This window comes from Gamsiella multidivaricata, assembly GCF_025024155.1.
Source record: "Gamsiella multidivaricata strain RSA 2152 chromosome Unknown BC939scaffold_6, whole genome shotgun sequence".
Lineage (NCBI taxonomy): Eukaryota > Fungi > Mortierellomycota > Mortierellomycetes > Mortierellales > Mortierellaceae > Gamsiella > Gamsiella multidivaricata.
This window is the reverse complement of record NW_026251714.1, coordinates 301,220-317,213: the sequence shown is the minus strand read 5'-3', so window position 1 is coordinate 317,213 and position 15,994 is coordinate 301,220. Positions and strand designations below refer to the sequence as shown.

Sequence of the window (15,994 nt, the reverse complement as noted above, 5' to 3'; positions counted from 1 at the left end):
CACCCCCCCCTCCTCCTCCTCCTTCTCCTCTTCTTCTCCTCTTCTTCTTCTTCTCTTCTCCTTCTTTTCCTTCTTTGCTTTACTCATTCCTCTTTCTCGTCTCTCCATCCCCGTTTCCTCATTCCTCCCCACTCCCTCCCCCAGCCACTCCGCCCCTAGAACTTGACACACTCCCCCCTCCGGACTCTAACAGCACAAAGATAGATCACCACCATGCCCACCTTCAAGCAGTACAACCTCGAGAAGCAGAGTGTGGAAGTCCCCGGCACCCGCACCCCCGGTGCCACAGGCAAGTCGCCCTTGATATGATCCCAGCTGCTCTTCCTTCTCTCCTACTCCACGATCCCTGAACTTTACGCCCACCCCACGTGCGTGGTTGCACACATCTTCTGATACACAGTGAAACCGGATCCTGTCTAACGATATCCTTTCCATTTTCTGATCCATGGCATTCCTTTCCTCTAGGTCACTACAGGCATGTTGCCTATGCCGATGGCCTAGTCCGCAACATCCGTGAGGCCCCTCAGCTCAAGACCCTCTATGATGTCTGGCAACACTGTAAGGATTCCGGCGGTCGATGCTATCAACGATCGAATTAAATTCAATGGCCAACAGTCCTACTAACTAACATCAATCCTATTTCATTATGCGATGCAGCGGTGACCAAGTATGCCAACAACGACTTTTTGGGCCACCGTCCGTTCAACACGGTTGCCCAGACCTACGGCGGCTACACCTGGGAGACGTTCGCGCAGATTAACCAGCGCGTCAATGCGTTCGGCAGTGGTCTCATGCACCTGAACGATGTCATCCTCGGCAACGAGCAGCTCAACAGATGGTCCCTCGGTATCTGGTCTCACGGCCGTCCTGAATGGTTCATCTCGGAGATGTCCTGCAACTGCTACAACCTGGTCTCGGTCGCCCTCTACGACACCCTGGGCCCTGATGCGGTCGAGTACATTGTCAACCATGCGGACATCCAGATCGTTGTCGCCAGCGGTAAGCAAAATAGATGAAGATTTTCCTTTCTTGAGGTGCCTTCCTGCACGTGAAAGAATGCTGGACTTGTCGTTCTTGAAGGAAAGGGAAAAAAAGGGAAAAAAGCTCCGTGTACGTGTGCGTGTAATCTGATCGAAAAAAAAAAATTGTACTTTTCCATTTCCCCCATTTCTATCCTCTCCGTGCGACCATTGACCGCGTGTCAACAACATCCGTGATCGACTTGGGCGTCGGGGCATGAACCAGCCAACCATATTGCCTCCATGCTCGAGAGTGCCGAGAAGCTGCCCAAGCTGAAGGCCATCATCAGCATGGACTCGCTCCACGATACCGTCTCCGTCCCCGGTGCCACCTCGGCCGCACAGGTGCTCCGTGCCTGGGGCGCGGAGAAGGGCATCAAGGTCTATGATTTCAACGAGATCGAGTCCTTGGGTGCAAATTTCCCTCGCAAGCACTTGCCTCCCACGGCAGACGAGGTCGCCTCGCTCTGCTATACCTCTGGAACCACTGGTCAGCCTGTAAGTTGTTCGAGCATATCAGGCCTCGAAATTGCGGCCTATTTTTCGGTCCGGTGAAGTGGCTACGAGGGACAGTTTTTTCTGATTCCGATTCGCTCTATTTCTGTTGTTGTCAATTATTACAATTAGAAAGGAGCCATGTTGACCCACAGGAACTTTGTTGCCACCATTGGTACCAACCGCGAGGGCATGAACCTTACCACGGACGATGTCTTGATCAGGTATGCTCTTTACAGTTCTGACGAAGAATGTGGAAATGGGAGAGAGAAAAAAAAAAAAAAAAGCGTTTCTACTAGCGATAGCGAGTACTGACCTGCCTATGATTTTTTGTCTCTAGTTTCCTTCCTCTCGCCCACATCATGGGTCGTGTCGTTGACAGCTGTGTCATGTATGCTGGCGGCAAGATCGGATACTTCCGTGGAGACATTCTCCTTCTTCTCGACGACGTCGCCGAGCTCCGTCCCACATTCTTCCCAGCTGTGCCCCGTCTGTTGAACCGCATCTATGCCAAGCTCGTGGCTTCGACCGTCGAGGCCCCCGGTCTGGTCGGTGCATTGGCACGCCGCGGAGTTGCCGCCAAGATGGCCAACCTCGCTGCCGGAAAGGGCGTTAACCACGCCCTTTGGGATCGCATCCTGTTCAACAAGGTCAAAATGGCTCTTGGTGGTCGCGTCCAGGTCATCCTCACTGGATCCGCACCCATCGCAAAGGAGGTGCTCAGCTTCTTGCGCATTGCGTTCGGATGTGTTGTTCTGGAGGGATACGGATCCACGGAGGGCATGGCCACGGCCACGATCACGATGGCGGATGAGTATATCCCTGGACACATTGGCTGCCCTCGCGCTGGCTGCGAGCTCAAGCTGGTGGATGTTCCCGAGATGAACTACCTTTCTACGGACCAGCCTTACCCCCGTGGAGAGATCTGGATCCGTGGAGACACTGTCTTCAGGGGTTACTTCAAGGATGAGAAGAACACGAAGGAGACGATCGATGCTGAGGGCTGGCTCGCGACCGGCGATATCGGATTCGTTGATAAGCGTGGATGCTTCACGATCATTGATCGCAAGAAGAACATCTTCAAGTTGGCCCAGGGTGAATACATTGCACCTGAGAAGATCGAGAACATCTTGGGAGCACGTTGCAACTTGGTCCAGCAAATCTACGTCCACGGTGATTCGCTCGAGTCGACCTTGGTGGCTGTTATGGTGCCCGAGCCCGAGACGTTCTTGCCGTTCGCCAATACGTTGGTAGGTGCATCGGTCACTGCTGGTGATTTGGAGGGAATTGACAAGCTGTGCAGGGATCCCAAGGTGATTTTGGCGGTGAACAAGGAGCTCGAGAAGGCCGGCAAGGCTGGAGCACTCCGTGGGTTCGAGTTTGTGAAGCGTGTGTACTTGACGACGGATGCGTTCTCGGTCGATAATGGTATGATGACACCAACGTTCAAGGTCCGTCGTCCACAGGTGGCCGAGTACTTCAAGGAGCAGATCAAGACCATGTATGAGCATATTCACTCGACGACTCCTGTTGCCAAGTTGTAAGATAGTCCTAGATCCCCTTGTTTTTATCCCCTCTCTTTTTGTTTTTCTTCAGTTGCAAAAAAAAAAAATTTTTTTTTTTTAAAAACGAAGTGTTTCATGCTTGCATTCAAAAGATGCCGTGCCACAAGGTTTGATGAAACGCGTCGAACGCGCGTTTGGGCAAAAAAAAATGACGCGCTTGCTGTCTGTTCAAAGTGACAAAAACCCAATGTTCTATGTTTCTGTGTCCTTGTAAACCGAACAACGTTGCTGTGCACAACATCCCTGTCCTTTTCGTAGTTAATTGATCAATTGATATCGGGGTGGATTTACCCATGCATAAAAAAGAGAGATGGGAAAAAAAAAGATGCCTTGACTAGGTATTGGCATAGGAGAGGGGCAACTTTTATTCAGAGTATTTTATAAAGAATAGCCGTACTTTTTTTTAGAAAACATGGCTTCCTGCACTACCATGCCGCACTGTAGGACACTGCGGACACTGCAGGGCACTGCGACTCTGATCCAAGTCCGTTGCTGTATTTCCGGGATCACGGCGTGCGTGCTCCGCGTAGTGTTGTCTAGGGTGTGTTCCCAAAGAAAAAAGATGGGATGCCATTCAAACCCGACTACTCTTAAGGTGTTCCCTTGACGAGAACATCACCTCTATGGTGCTTCTCGTATCTGAAGCGGCAAGCCAGTCTGATCCTGACTAGCAAAGGCTTTTGTTGTTTCCTGACTCAAGATCGGATTGAATATGCTCTCCATGTAAAGCCTTGACTATACGACTTGGTCGCTTGGAGTCCATTGGTTATTGCGGGGTAGTAATAAATCGGTCCCTAAGATCAATACAAACCGGTCGAAAGTATACACTTTAGTTAATATACGTTCTTTTATGAAAAAATGGCACGGTTTCTGGCTATTTCTCTCAGGTTGGCGTACGCCCAAATGTGGGTCAGAAGGAAGGCAACAATAAATCTCAACATAATATGTTTAGACGTGGAAAAATCCTGTAATCATCATCCCAGAATGAGTGAATGTACGCGCCGTAGGAAAAAAAGAAAAAAGAACGTCAAGGTTGTTCAGGAAAAACTCACCGAAAGTACACAAGAATTCACGACCAAGCGGAAAGGAGGATCCAGGAGTGTCCCCCGAGATTGAGTAACAGGCCGACTGATCGATCCATCTAAAAAGCGACATTCGGGAGACAATATTGACGGGTTAGATAACAAACTTCTTGCGCGAGTAATTTTAGAGCCTCGAATGAAGGGGGAGAGAGTTTGATCCGCAACGTATCAAGGTCAGAAGGAAGGCAACAATAAATCTCAACATTATGTGTTTAGACGTGGAAAAATCCTGTAATCATCATCCAAGATACTGCAGGGTGTAGGGGCGAAAAAATAAATAAAAATAATTCGTGTTTGGGACGCGACACTTACAGAACTAAAAAGATCCCTTCGATATTTGGATATGGTAAAAGCAATTGAGCCATGCATGATCAATGCTCAGCCAGGCGGCGACCTCTTGAGAGTGAAGGATCTCATCTTGGCAAGGTGTAGAGTTGGGAGGTCTTGAGCGAGATGAGAGAATGAGTAGAAAGATCAAAATAAAAATTTTGCAAAGTGAACTTCATATTCCTTCTTGAGAGAGAGGGCCCAAAATAATATCACATGATTACAGTTCTCTTGGGACACTTTGAAGGACCCTATCCATCCATCCATCATCGCGATATCCATTCCATCGATCAATTGCCATCGATCGATATTGAGCACGGTGATGAGGGCCGTTGAGAGTCCAGCAGATCACATATTTAGCGAGCGACCTACTGCAGTGTTGAGTGTTGGTGATGAATAGGGCCATGAGAGATCTGAAGGTTGAATGTTGCCGGCCAGGTTGGCACCCCCCTTTTTTTTTTACCATGGAATTGCATGGGAGTAAACTTTATTTGTCTGTTGCCTGGATGCAGGATGGCAGCGACATTTTTTATCCCGCCTGGAAAACAATATCCCGGCAGAACCAAATACCTTGTACCGCGCGCGCCTGAGGACCGAAGTCGTGCTAGAGATATGGGACGACACCATGGGTTCTGAGGAGGGGGGGGGGGGAGCTAGAAAACGGTTGTCGTACTATCTCAATTCATCGTTAAGCAGACGTCGCTCAACTCTTGTCATGTCTCATGTCGTGTCTTTAGAAACGCTCGTTGTGAGCGGCTGGAATCCGCCAATAACGGGGACACAAATGAACGCCCTTGTTTAACTCGTGTCTGCGGACAGGTAGCCCCCGTTAGTCATGCTATGTTTCTATTCCATGTGCGGGATTCGTTATGTGCACGATGAAAAGGAGTAATCATGCCCAAATGGCTGTTTATTTTTGAGCTGAGTCGTGGGTGGTGCAGGGTGGGAATGTGGGCATGGCCACAGCATGGTGTCTCCACGTACATTCACATCGCATGGCATCGCCTATCTGTGTACTGTTCGAATGGCGCCCGAAATGGATTGGATTGGATTGGATTGGATTGGACTCCTTCCCTACACCCCCACAGACAAACGGCACACAGGCTGTCTGCACCATACCGAGTGTCACTCGCGCACTAGCACCCTCCCTCGCACGTTCATTTTTCGCTCTTCATCACCCATCAGCTCCATTACTAATCACCCTTCCCACCCACATCCGCACACATCCGCCCATAAAAGAGTCCCCAGGGGTGAGCGTACCTCAGCAGTCCTCATAGTTATCTGTCTTTATCTCTTTTTTTTACTGGTGCTCCTCCTCCTTCGATCAATAAGGTTTCTTCTTGTTTTTCTTTTTTTCTGTTCCGCCTCCCCTTGCCTTGCTTGGCTGCAACAAAGAAAGAAAAAAAATACATACACACATACACTCCATCTCCATCATCCAAAAAGATTCCTCCTCCTCCTCTCCATTTCCTGTTCACCTGTTCTTCTCAGCGACATATTGTTGTCATTGTTGTCGTTGTCATTGTTGTTCTCCTTTGTTGTCTGTCACAGTCCTCTGTTTCTGTGTCTTCTTTGTACCATACTTTTTTATCTTAACCCACACAAGAAAAAAAAAATCCAGTCTCTATCCTATCCCCATTGTATTTCTTTCTGTATTTCTTCCCCTCCCTCCCCTCCTTTGTTGATCTCACCCCACAACCTCCCCATCCCTCTTCCCCTTCGCTCCGCTCCTTCGCGTCGTCTTTTTCTCTTTCCCTCCATCCTCATCCCTGACCGCGTACCAAGCAACCAAGCAACCAAGCAACGCTCCACCCTGACGTTGCTCCTTCGGTAAGTCGTCTATCCTGCCCCTCTCTCGGGTTCGGCCTCTCCTTCACCGGATCAACAGTCAAACCAAGGCAATGGCTCCATGGTCTAGTCAGGATCAACGCTACCCAATAGCAGGAACGGGAACAGGAACAAGAACAGGCATAGCATCGGCTTTAGGATACACCATTGACGCAATCTGGAAGAATCCATCCCTCCAGCAAGCTCAGCGAGCGCATAAACATCAACAATCATCCATCAGATCACAACAGCCTCCAGACCAAGCAGCAAAGGTGCCCTACCGTCTACTTCTTACCAATCCTATGAGTGCAAGGAGTCATCCCCGGAACCTTCTTTTCAATCGCAGTTTGCCTGACGCGCGATCTATCGCCATCCCTCCTCGGGCTTCAGCCCTTTTGGCGATATGCAGCACTGGTTTGCTCCCTGCACGACCACCAAGGGCCGTCGGGAGACGGACAAATACGTACACTGCATACACACACATATACATGCACCATTGAAGGACATACACACGGATTCAGCCTAGTGCTTTACGTGCTGACACCTTCCCGCCCTCCTCCCCTTGGGATATTCTGTCATATCCCGCGCCATCTTCATGACACTCACGGTCCACTTTTTTTTGCGCCTTGCCCTTTCTAGCTTGCGTCTGGAAATACTTTGTCCATTTTGAGCCCCTTTCGCTCAAGACCCTGTAACCTGGACGTCTCTTGATGCCACCAGAGCCCTCCAGTCAGCCACCAACGTACGAGACCTATTTGCGTGACTTACGCGTCTTTGACAAGCCAATTGAAGTGTCCTCTACCATGGCCACCAAACCTCAGTTCAAGTCTTCCGAGATCGGTCTGAACAACAGCGACGACGAAATCCTCCATCAGCGTCGCTCCGGAGCAAGCGCCGGAGCTGTCGGCTCGACCCAATCTGACTCCCGAGACAAGGATGGATCCAGCAGTCGCAACTCTCCCGTGGAATCGCCTGAGGATCGTGAGGTGGTATGTATCATGCATCCCCACTGTCGAATGCGCTTGATCTTTACCCCTTTGTGGCTTGTCCACCATTCTAACCCTGACTTTTTCTACCACTCTTGAAGGCGGCCAAGCTTGAGCAGAAACGCCTGGAGCACGAGCGCCAGCGCAACCAGAAGCGCGAGCTCTTTGAGCAGCAAATGCAGCAGCTGGAAATTCAGCAAATGCAGGAAGAACAGGCGATGCTTGCTGGCAACAAAAAGTCTGGAAGCAGTTCTGCCAACACAACCACGGATTTGACCCAAGGCTTGGCTAGCATTCGCTCCCTGCCCGTTTCCAGGCGTAACTCGAACGACGCAGTTGATCTCTGGGCAGAGATGGACAAACTTTCGTTGGGTGGCGACAAGGCCAAGCGATTGGTGGAGTAAGCTTGTGCATTTGATCAACTCGAAAACAAACCAAACTAATTTTTTTTTTGGTGGCAAACGATTAACCTCAAACCTTCGCATTCTATAGTTTGCCCAAGATCGGACGAGCTGGAGCTGCGAAACCAGAGAGCACTTCGCCCTCAGAGTCCGCCTTTAGCGACAGCACCCATCTTTCCCAGTTCACGGAGAGATTTATTTTCGACGACGACGCCACCTCTACGACCACCTCGAGCTCTCGTGACCGCCTTCCATCCATCCCGCGAAGCATTTGGAAGGATGAGCAGGTTCTCGGAGTGGGGTCCTCGGCCATTGGAAGCACCTCCTACTTGCCTCGTTATCTGCAGATGGGCGCCGATGACGACGAGACCTTCCCTACGATGGTATGTTACATGCAGTGACAAGATTATTGTAATTTTATCAACTTACTTTTCTTGCAGCTAACCTGGCTGTGACATTTCATCTCTTGGCTCTCTCAAATAGCGTTCTTCCTCGTCCAGTGCGTCGGATCTTGCCCAGATTCCTCACACATCTGGTTTGCGCCACCCCAGCTCGCACGACTTGGGTCGCACTTCTGAATGGCCCCAGTTCAGTAAAGTTCTTCCTGTGAGCAACGATCGTCTCCCAACTGTGCCTCAGCATGGAAGCGGCATCATTGGCTTTGGTGGGATCAGCAGTGCTGAGGATCCCTTGAAGTCTCCTCTTCCCAAGCTGACCTCGTCCTACTCGTCATCCGAGATCCCCACTCGATTCAGCAAGCCCCCAGCTTTGACACCCTATGATGACTTGTCTGTCAAATCTGATCAGAACTCTGGGGACATCTGCCCGCAGTTCCAGCAGGGCTACTGTCCTCGGGGCGATATGTGCCCCTATGCACACACGCATGTGTTGCCCTCTTCGTCGCGTTCTTCTGCAGGAGTGCCCTTGAGCCCCAGTCTCAATATGTCTGTTGGAGGACTGTCGAGCGCCGTTGGCTCAACTTCGTTTTACTCGCGCATGAACAGCATCAGCGGTGCAGGATCCATCGCTGGACTCCCTGGTACCGCTGGCTTTCCGTTCAATGCTGTTCAAAACGGAAATGCCTTTGACCTTCCTTCGAGCGGCCCTACTGGATCCGTGCGCATGCAGCAGCAACAGCAACAGCAACAGCAGCAGCAGCAGCAGCAGCAACAACAACAGCAGCAGCAACAGGGCAACAACAGCAACAACAACAACAATAATAATAACAACGCCAAGGGCAACTCGAAACGCCCAGTTGTTGATGTTGATGCAAACCGATTTGCTGGTGCTATGCTAGAGGGATTCGTCGGACAAATTTATTCTCTGTGCAAGGATCAGCACGGCTGTCGTTACCTTCAAAAGAAGCTCGAGGAGCAGAATGAGGCCTACTTGGCCATCATTTTCAATGAGGTCTTTAGCCATTTTGTTGAGCTGATGACTGGTAAGTTTCCAAATGTGCTACAACTTGAGTGCATTCGGCCCCTTGCCGTGTCCTCAGCATGAATGCTAACCTAGATTGGGCCTTCTGATTTAGACCCGTTCGGAAATTATCTCTGCCAGAAGCTACTCGAGTATTGCGGGGATGATCAGCGCACTGTTATCGTCGAGACCGTGGCGCCTGAACTAGTCAACATCTCGCTGAACATGCATGGCACGAGAGCTGTCCAAAAGATGATCGAATTCCTCTCGACTCCTCAGCAGATTGCGATCGTTGTTGTGGCTCTGAACCCGAGTGTTGTGACGCTGATCAAGGACCTTAACGGAAACCATGTCATTCAAAAGTGTCTCAACCGCTTGGCGTCGGAGGACAACCAGTTCATTTACAACGCCATCAGTGCGCACTGCATTGAGGTCGCCACTCACCGCCACGGATGCTGCGTTCTGCAGCGCTGCATCGATCACGCATCGGCTTCGCAAAAGGTTCAGCTCGTGCGCGAGATCACCTACAACGCCCTTGCACTTGTCCAGGATCCCTTCGGCAACTATGTGGTCCAGTATGTGTTGGACCTTGCCGACAACCGCTTCACGGACGCATTAATCCGCCGCTTCATTGGCAACGTCTGCGTGCTCTCGGTTCAAAAATTCAGCTCCAATGTCATCGAGAAGGTACATAATTTCTTTTGTTTGAAAAGCAGCGTCTTTTTTTTTCTCTATTGATTATGGTTGGAGACCTTTGAACTCATTATGTTTTTGACTTCCATATCCCTGTATGTACTCAGTGCATTCGTGTTGCTGAACCGGACACTCGCAAGTTTTTGGTTGAGGAGATGATCAACAAGGCTCGCCTGGACAAACTTCTTCGGGATTCCTATGCCAACTATGTTGTTCAAACCGCCCTCGACTTTGCGGACCCTATTCAGCGCGTACAGCTCGTGGAGTGCATCCGACCCTTGCTCCCTGCGATCCGCAACACGCCCTATGGCAAACGCATCCAGAGCAAGCTACATCGTGATCAGCTCTCGTCCGTGAACCAGCTCGCGCACATGAATATGAATAACATGGGCGGTATGGGACCTATGAATGGCATGAACGGCATGAATGGTATCGCTGGCATGGGTAGCATGGGCAACCTAGGCGGTATGGGCAACCTGAGCGGCATGGGCATGGGCAACATGAACGGCATGGGCGGCATGCCCAATGGCATGGCGATGAATATGGCGAGCATGGCCAACAACATGAACAGCCTGGGACCTATGAGCGTGATGCCTATGCCGAATATGTCGAACATGAGCAACGTCGGGGGCATGCCTGGCGCTATGAGCAACGGCAACATGAACGGTATGAACGGCGGCAGCAACATGAACGGCATGACCAATATGCCGAACAACCTGAATGGCAACATGATGGGGTTCGGTTTCTCTGGCATGAACCACTTTGGGAACGTGGGCATCATTGGGATGAACGACTACAACCCGTACGGGTACATGTAAGCGTTCATTTGGCGGACCCATCGATGTGCGATCGATCATGACGACAATTGGACCGGAATTCGCAACGCTTTTTGCATACCTCGATCCCTTTGTCTTTTGTTTCTATTTCTTTTCTTTTCTTTTTTTTTCGCTATGCTTATCTCTTTGGTTCTTTTTTCAGCTCTCCTCTCCCTCTTCCTTTATCCCTATAAGTGCGCACCATTTTGTTGTAAAAATGTACTATTATTGTATATCGTTGCCACACCCTCATCTACCCCTTCCCGTCTTTACTATTTGTTACTATCATTATTATTATCATTATTATCATTACCACTGTGCTTTTATTCACAAGTACTTTTACTCATCGTTCATTACCGCATTACACTGTTCTTTATCACCGCACCATGTCTTTACTGGACTTGTAGTCTAAAACTTATCCTTAGCCGAATAAACACGAAAAGTTATGTATTTTGTAGTGGCAAAAGAATATCCCTTCGATGTGGATCTAGTTGAACCGTTGAACTTGTTGCTGGATTAGACGGAGAGAGAGAGAGAGAGAGAGAGAGAGAGAGAGAGAGAGAGGTGTAGAGGACATGGGCTGTAAGAAAACAAAGCATAGCTGGAAGCGAAATAAAAAAATGTTTGTGCTGTATATCCCTTTGTGCAGATGATGTAGCGCAAACGACCCGCAGAAGAAAGTACCGTCTAGAGGAGAAAAAGAAAGAAAAAAGAAAAAAAAGTTTGTCCTACGAAAATGGTTTAGCATGGAATGAGTCATTCAGCAGAGCCGGGACCCTCTGTGGGACGAAACGACGAAAATGTTTCGGCGACGCGGCGCGTGTGTGTGCGGCGCGTCTTTCTTTTCTCTCTTTTTCTCTCTTCTCTCTCTCTCTCTCTTTTTTTTTTTTTTTTTTTTTTTTTTTCTCCCTCTATGGCATGAGTGTACATAGATTGATCCAGGTACGTGTGTCATATCTCTGAGCTGCAGGGGTAACGTCACAACATTACTGTGCTGAGTGTGTCAAAGGGTGCAGGAGGGGTTATTAGGGCTTTTTGAGTCATTTCGCTAGGGCGAGGGTGGCGAGGGGGGGACGGAAGTGGTACGATGGGTTATGTGAAATGAGTATATACATACATGCATGCATGGCGTGCATATGGAGGGTGATGAGGCCGTAATGGTGTCCTGTCGTGTCCACTTCTGCCATCCTCTCTCTCTTTCTCCCATGCGATGCATAGTGATGAGGACGATTATGATAATAGGGAACCCGTGCGCGAGCGAGGGTAGTTTTTATTTTATTTTGCCAAGGAATTTGTTTTACACGTTAATAATGTGGTACCATGCGACTTTTTTTCGGCAAGGAAATGGTCACTCCCTTTGAAATGGATGGATGGAGGAGGAAGTAGGACCGAAGGGTTGGACGGTTGGTCACATCATCAGTATAGGTTGCAGGAGGCAAGGGGAAATAAAGGATTAGGGAGTTCAAGTCAAAGATGTAGGATGTGGATTGATCAGACGCGTTTATTGCACTGCTCCGGGACCTAGGGGGATAATCTAGCATCTATGGCGAACGGGAGTGCCTGTAAGACGGAAAGTGGATTAAGGAGGATTTACCTCCAAGTGAGGAGGGGAGTTCCTTAAGATTGACGCGCTTATGCTTGCAAGCGAGACGGGGGATGAGTACATGTACAAGATCTATCTGTTTATGCTCTCATTTACAGTAATTAAGCGAGTATAAAGTAGTTTGAATGGCTGAATAGAATATGTAATTTTGCATGGATGTAAAGAGACGAGTTTTCTCGCTCGCTGTATATACGCCCATGGGAGCACCAGAGGGGGGACTCCTCAAACGACGGGTTTTTAGTGGGGATGCAATGGAAGGGATGGGGGGAAAATATGGATAGGAAGTAAGGTTGGCTGCCGGGTTGCGAGTTCATGGATTCTCTTGGCGGATTTTGCTTGGCATGAGGTGAGAGTCTCTTGGCGTTTTCCAGTGCCAAGACAATTTGTTATTTCAGTGGTTCAGTGGTATGCAGTTTAGTTGTTCATTCCGCTACACTGGTCAATAGTCGCATTTTATATCCCACGCATTGCTTGTCATTTTTATTACCAGTGATTAGATCCACATGGTCGGAGATTGCGTATCACAAGTACGCTCACACAACGCACACAGCTTCTTGTGCTGAAAATCAAAATCACCCCTCTTGTCCTATGGTATCACAGATAAAGGTGAGGCATAGATAGAATTAGTCTAGGAATTGGGAGGCTAAGACGATCTATCTAGTCTGTGTGTGCAACTGATCTTTTGTTTTTTTGAATACTTGGCCCAATATCGCATTTTTCATGCATTTAGCCCCACGCCCCTTTCTCTTCCAAGAAGGCATCAGCCGGCTAAAGTGCCCATGCCAAGAAAATCAATGAGCTATGCATGCCCCGCCAAGAAAAGGCCAAGAGAAAATTGATTATTGTCGTTTTCGTGGATGTGTCAGGTTTCTTGGTGTGAATGGTCTGGGGAGAGGTTGGGGGAGGGGGGGAGGACTAAGCACAGCAGGAAAATGCTCGCATATCGTTTTAGCGTTAAGGCTGGCATGCAACGTCTCCACGCTGAGACGTCGTTTTGGTAGGCTGATAATGTATGAACGCCTGTACGTTCAAAATGGGTTCTCCTCTGAATGATCCCAGAGAGCCCTTGGGAACTGAAATACAATGTTCCTGGTTTTTTAACCGTCAGTCAGGTACGCTAGAAAAAGTAATGAATAAAGAAATCAGTCGAATGAAAGATCGGCCGGTGGGAGTCATATAGAGCGGCGTGCAAGCGAAGGAGGAGGGAGAGGGGGAAAGAAGGGTCTGCCTTACCCACGCGCACTTGGAGACCCTGGCTCTGGCAAGTTTTATTTTATGATTATTCCGGTGTAGAATGACAGCGCGCGGTACCGTGGAATTTCCCGTTGACTTCTTGGCTATTTATTCTAGAGATAAACGATCCTAGGAAGACATTGAGCGTGTGAGCATTGGCGTATTCAATGGTGATCCACATTTCTGTATCACGTTGTAGGAAGTGGGCTATATTGTAAAAAGCCCAGCGGTGGTACGCGGACGTGCTCAAGAAAAGGAAAAATCCGTATTATATAAAGAGAGACGAATCGCTCCCCAGGGAATTTTTTTCTCTTCACTTCAGCCAAAGCAAAAGCAACTCCATCTTCTCTATCCCTCAGCTCTCGTTCATTCTTCCTTTCTTTCTTTCTCTTGTAAATGCAAAAACAACAAAAAGGAGCATTCGTTCACTAGCTTCGCATTCAAAGGTGTATTTTTCTTTACTTTCGTGTTCCGCTTCAATACCGTCTTCGTATTCGATCCCACATCGTCGCCTGGAGCCTTCTTCGCACGGTCTTTTCAACAGCTTTGCTTTGCCCGCCGGATTTTTTTCCTACGGATCAATCCCCTCTTCAGCTCATTTTAGGATAATCCTCGCATTTTTTACGCAATTACAACAGCCCATCTCAGTTCAGCCATGCAAGTGTGCAAAGACACCTCCACGTATCAGCACCATCCAGCAGCACCATTTACCATGTCAGCCTCTCGCTCGAACTCACATTCGCACTCACACTCACACTCACACTCATACTCGCAACCGCAACCGCAACCGCACCGCCAGAACCCTCAAGCCCAATACCCCTACAACCCATACCCACACCACCAGGACCGCCATTCCTCGCAGGGGCCACTCTACATCCTTCGCGATCACACCACTCTTTCGAACAGAAGCAGCATCCAAGAGTTTCCTTCAACGTGCGGGGACTCGAGTGATCCCTTGGCACCACCCCAGAATATACTCTTTACATTGGAACGACTGTTGATGGGCATCTCCCCCTTCCCACCGACCATTCCCAACCTCGCGAAACCGACCTGTCCGATCCTGGATGACCAGTCCATGGCCGAGTCCTCATCTTCCACTTCAACTTCGAGTTCGCCCTTGTCGGATACTGCTTCCGAGCCGGCCGAGATAGCGAATGGACCAACGCCCCTGGGCGGACCGCAGCAGTACCACTACGATAAAGAAGAGCAACACGCGCGGCAACAGCGTTCACCACAACAACAGCCCTCGAGCCTTCATTTCCAGCGCCAGCACCAAAGCCAAAGCCAAAACCAAAGCCAGATTCACACCCTTACCTTCTCCTCGCGATCGACCTCACCTACGGTAGCGTCGCCCTGCAGCCAGGCTATATCTTCACCAGTGATGACGACGATGGATTCAGTACGTGAACTCCCATACTGGATTCCCTCGACTCCGACTCTGCAGGTTGAACATGATTGGAGCAATCAATCAAGTCCCTTGGCCCCGACGATCTCGCGGCAGCCACCACCACAGCCCAGCTCTCCTGCTTCCTCTACTTCTTCGCAGTTGGCATCGTCGGCATCGTGGGGGCTCTCACTGTTTGAGCAGATGAACCTGTCTGGACAACCACAGAAGCAGAGCTCATTACAGTATCATGCCACGGACACGAACACGAACACGAACACGAACACGAACACGAACACGAACACGAACACGAACACGAACACGAATACGAACACAAATACGAATATGAGGGGATATAGCACTTATCCGGATGGGATTGTGAGGAGGGCCGCGCGTACGCCAACTCGGCGGAATCTTTCTTCAGACCTGTTTAAGATCCGGGCCTATGATTCCCCTACAGCCCACGGCCATTATAATCATGCGCAGCATTCATATTGCCGACAACACACATTGGGCTGTGTTCCTTCTCGTTCTTCTTTTTCTGCCTCCCCCGGGACTTCTTTTCCCAACAGAAAATCCGGCAACAATGATATCAACACCGGCAGCAACAGCACCGACACTACAGCCACGAGCGGTATGGAACTACCTAATCCAGGCCAGCCCAAGGCACGCGGCCTCCACAAGTCATATCCCTGTCCGACCTGTTCGAAGCCCTTCCCGACGCGTACACAGCTCAAGAGCCATATGGCGATCCATGTTGACGACTTCCCGTTCCCGTGTCTGTACGCGGGGTGCGACCTGCATTTTAAGCGGAAACATGATCTGAGGAGACATGTGGATGCGAAACATGCGCTCGTGAAGAAGTATCTGTGCTCCGGGGGTTGTGGAGAGGGCTTTGGAAGGAGGGATCAGATGATTCGACACCTTAGGAGGGGTGCTTGTGGGCGTAGGGGGGTCCAGGTAGAGTAGAAGATAACCTTGGGCGTAGTCGTTTTGGAGGTTCACATAATAAAAAGAACTATTGAAACAAAACGGAACATGATTCCTTTTTATGCATGCAGACACAGAAGGAAAATAAAGAGCAATGTAATTGGGGTTGGGAGCACACCCTCTTTTCTCCGCCCTGAAAAAAAAAAAAAAGCATT

General features: G+C 49.5%; 4 protein-coding genes across 4 annotated transcripts; all 4 read left to right on the top strand.

Annotated features, from left to right (window-relative positions):
- Nucleotides 1–213: 213 nt before the first annotated feature.
- Nucleotides 214–3,058, top strand: BC939DRAFT_499355 (uncharacterized protein; the record flags this gene model as incomplete). Its single annotated transcript, XM_051559933.1, has 6 exons — nucleotides 214–280; nucleotides 466–558; nucleotides 658–999; nucleotides 1,246–1,517; nucleotides 1,647–1,738; nucleotides 1,855–3,058. The coding sequence occupies 6 exons, from the start codon at nucleotides 214–216 to the stop codon at nucleotides 3,056–3,058; spliced, it is 2,070 nt and encodes a 689-aa protein (XP_051416432.1).
- Nucleotides 3,059–7,032: 3,974 nt separating this feature from the next.
- BC939DRAFT_257519 (uncharacterized protein) lies at nucleotides 7,033–7,918 on the top strand. The gene is made up of 2 exons (XM_051551036.1): nucleotides 7,033–7,304; nucleotides 7,403–7,918. The coding sequence occupies exons 1-2, from the start codon at nucleotides 7,119–7,121 to the stop codon at nucleotides 7,703–7,705; spliced, it is 489 nt and encodes a 162-aa protein (XP_051416431.1). The 5' UTR covers nucleotides 7,033–7,118; the 3' UTR covers nucleotides 7,706–7,918.
- A 906-nt stretch (nucleotides 7,919–8,824) lies between these two features.
- BC939DRAFT_392559 (armadillo-type protein) lies at nucleotides 8,825–10,632 on the top strand (the record flags this gene model as incomplete). Its single annotated transcript, XM_051552035.1, has 3 exons — nucleotides 8,825–9,143; nucleotides 9,237–9,808; nucleotides 9,922–10,632. The coding sequence occupies 3 exons, from the start codon at nucleotides 8,825–8,827 to the stop codon at nucleotides 10,630–10,632; spliced, it is 1,602 nt and encodes a 533-aa protein (XP_051416430.1).
- A 3,157-nt stretch (nucleotides 10,633–13,789) lies between these two features.
- On the top strand, nucleotides 13,790–15,978 carry BC939DRAFT_525441 (uncharacterized protein). Its single transcript, XM_051561313.1, has one exon. The coding sequence runs from the start codon at nucleotides 14,121–14,123 to the stop codon at nucleotides 15,816–15,818; it is 1,698 nt and encodes a 565-aa protein (XP_051416429.1). The 5' UTR covers nucleotides 13,790–14,120; the 3' UTR covers nucleotides 15,819–15,978.
- Nucleotides 15,979–15,994: the final 16 nt, after the last annotated feature.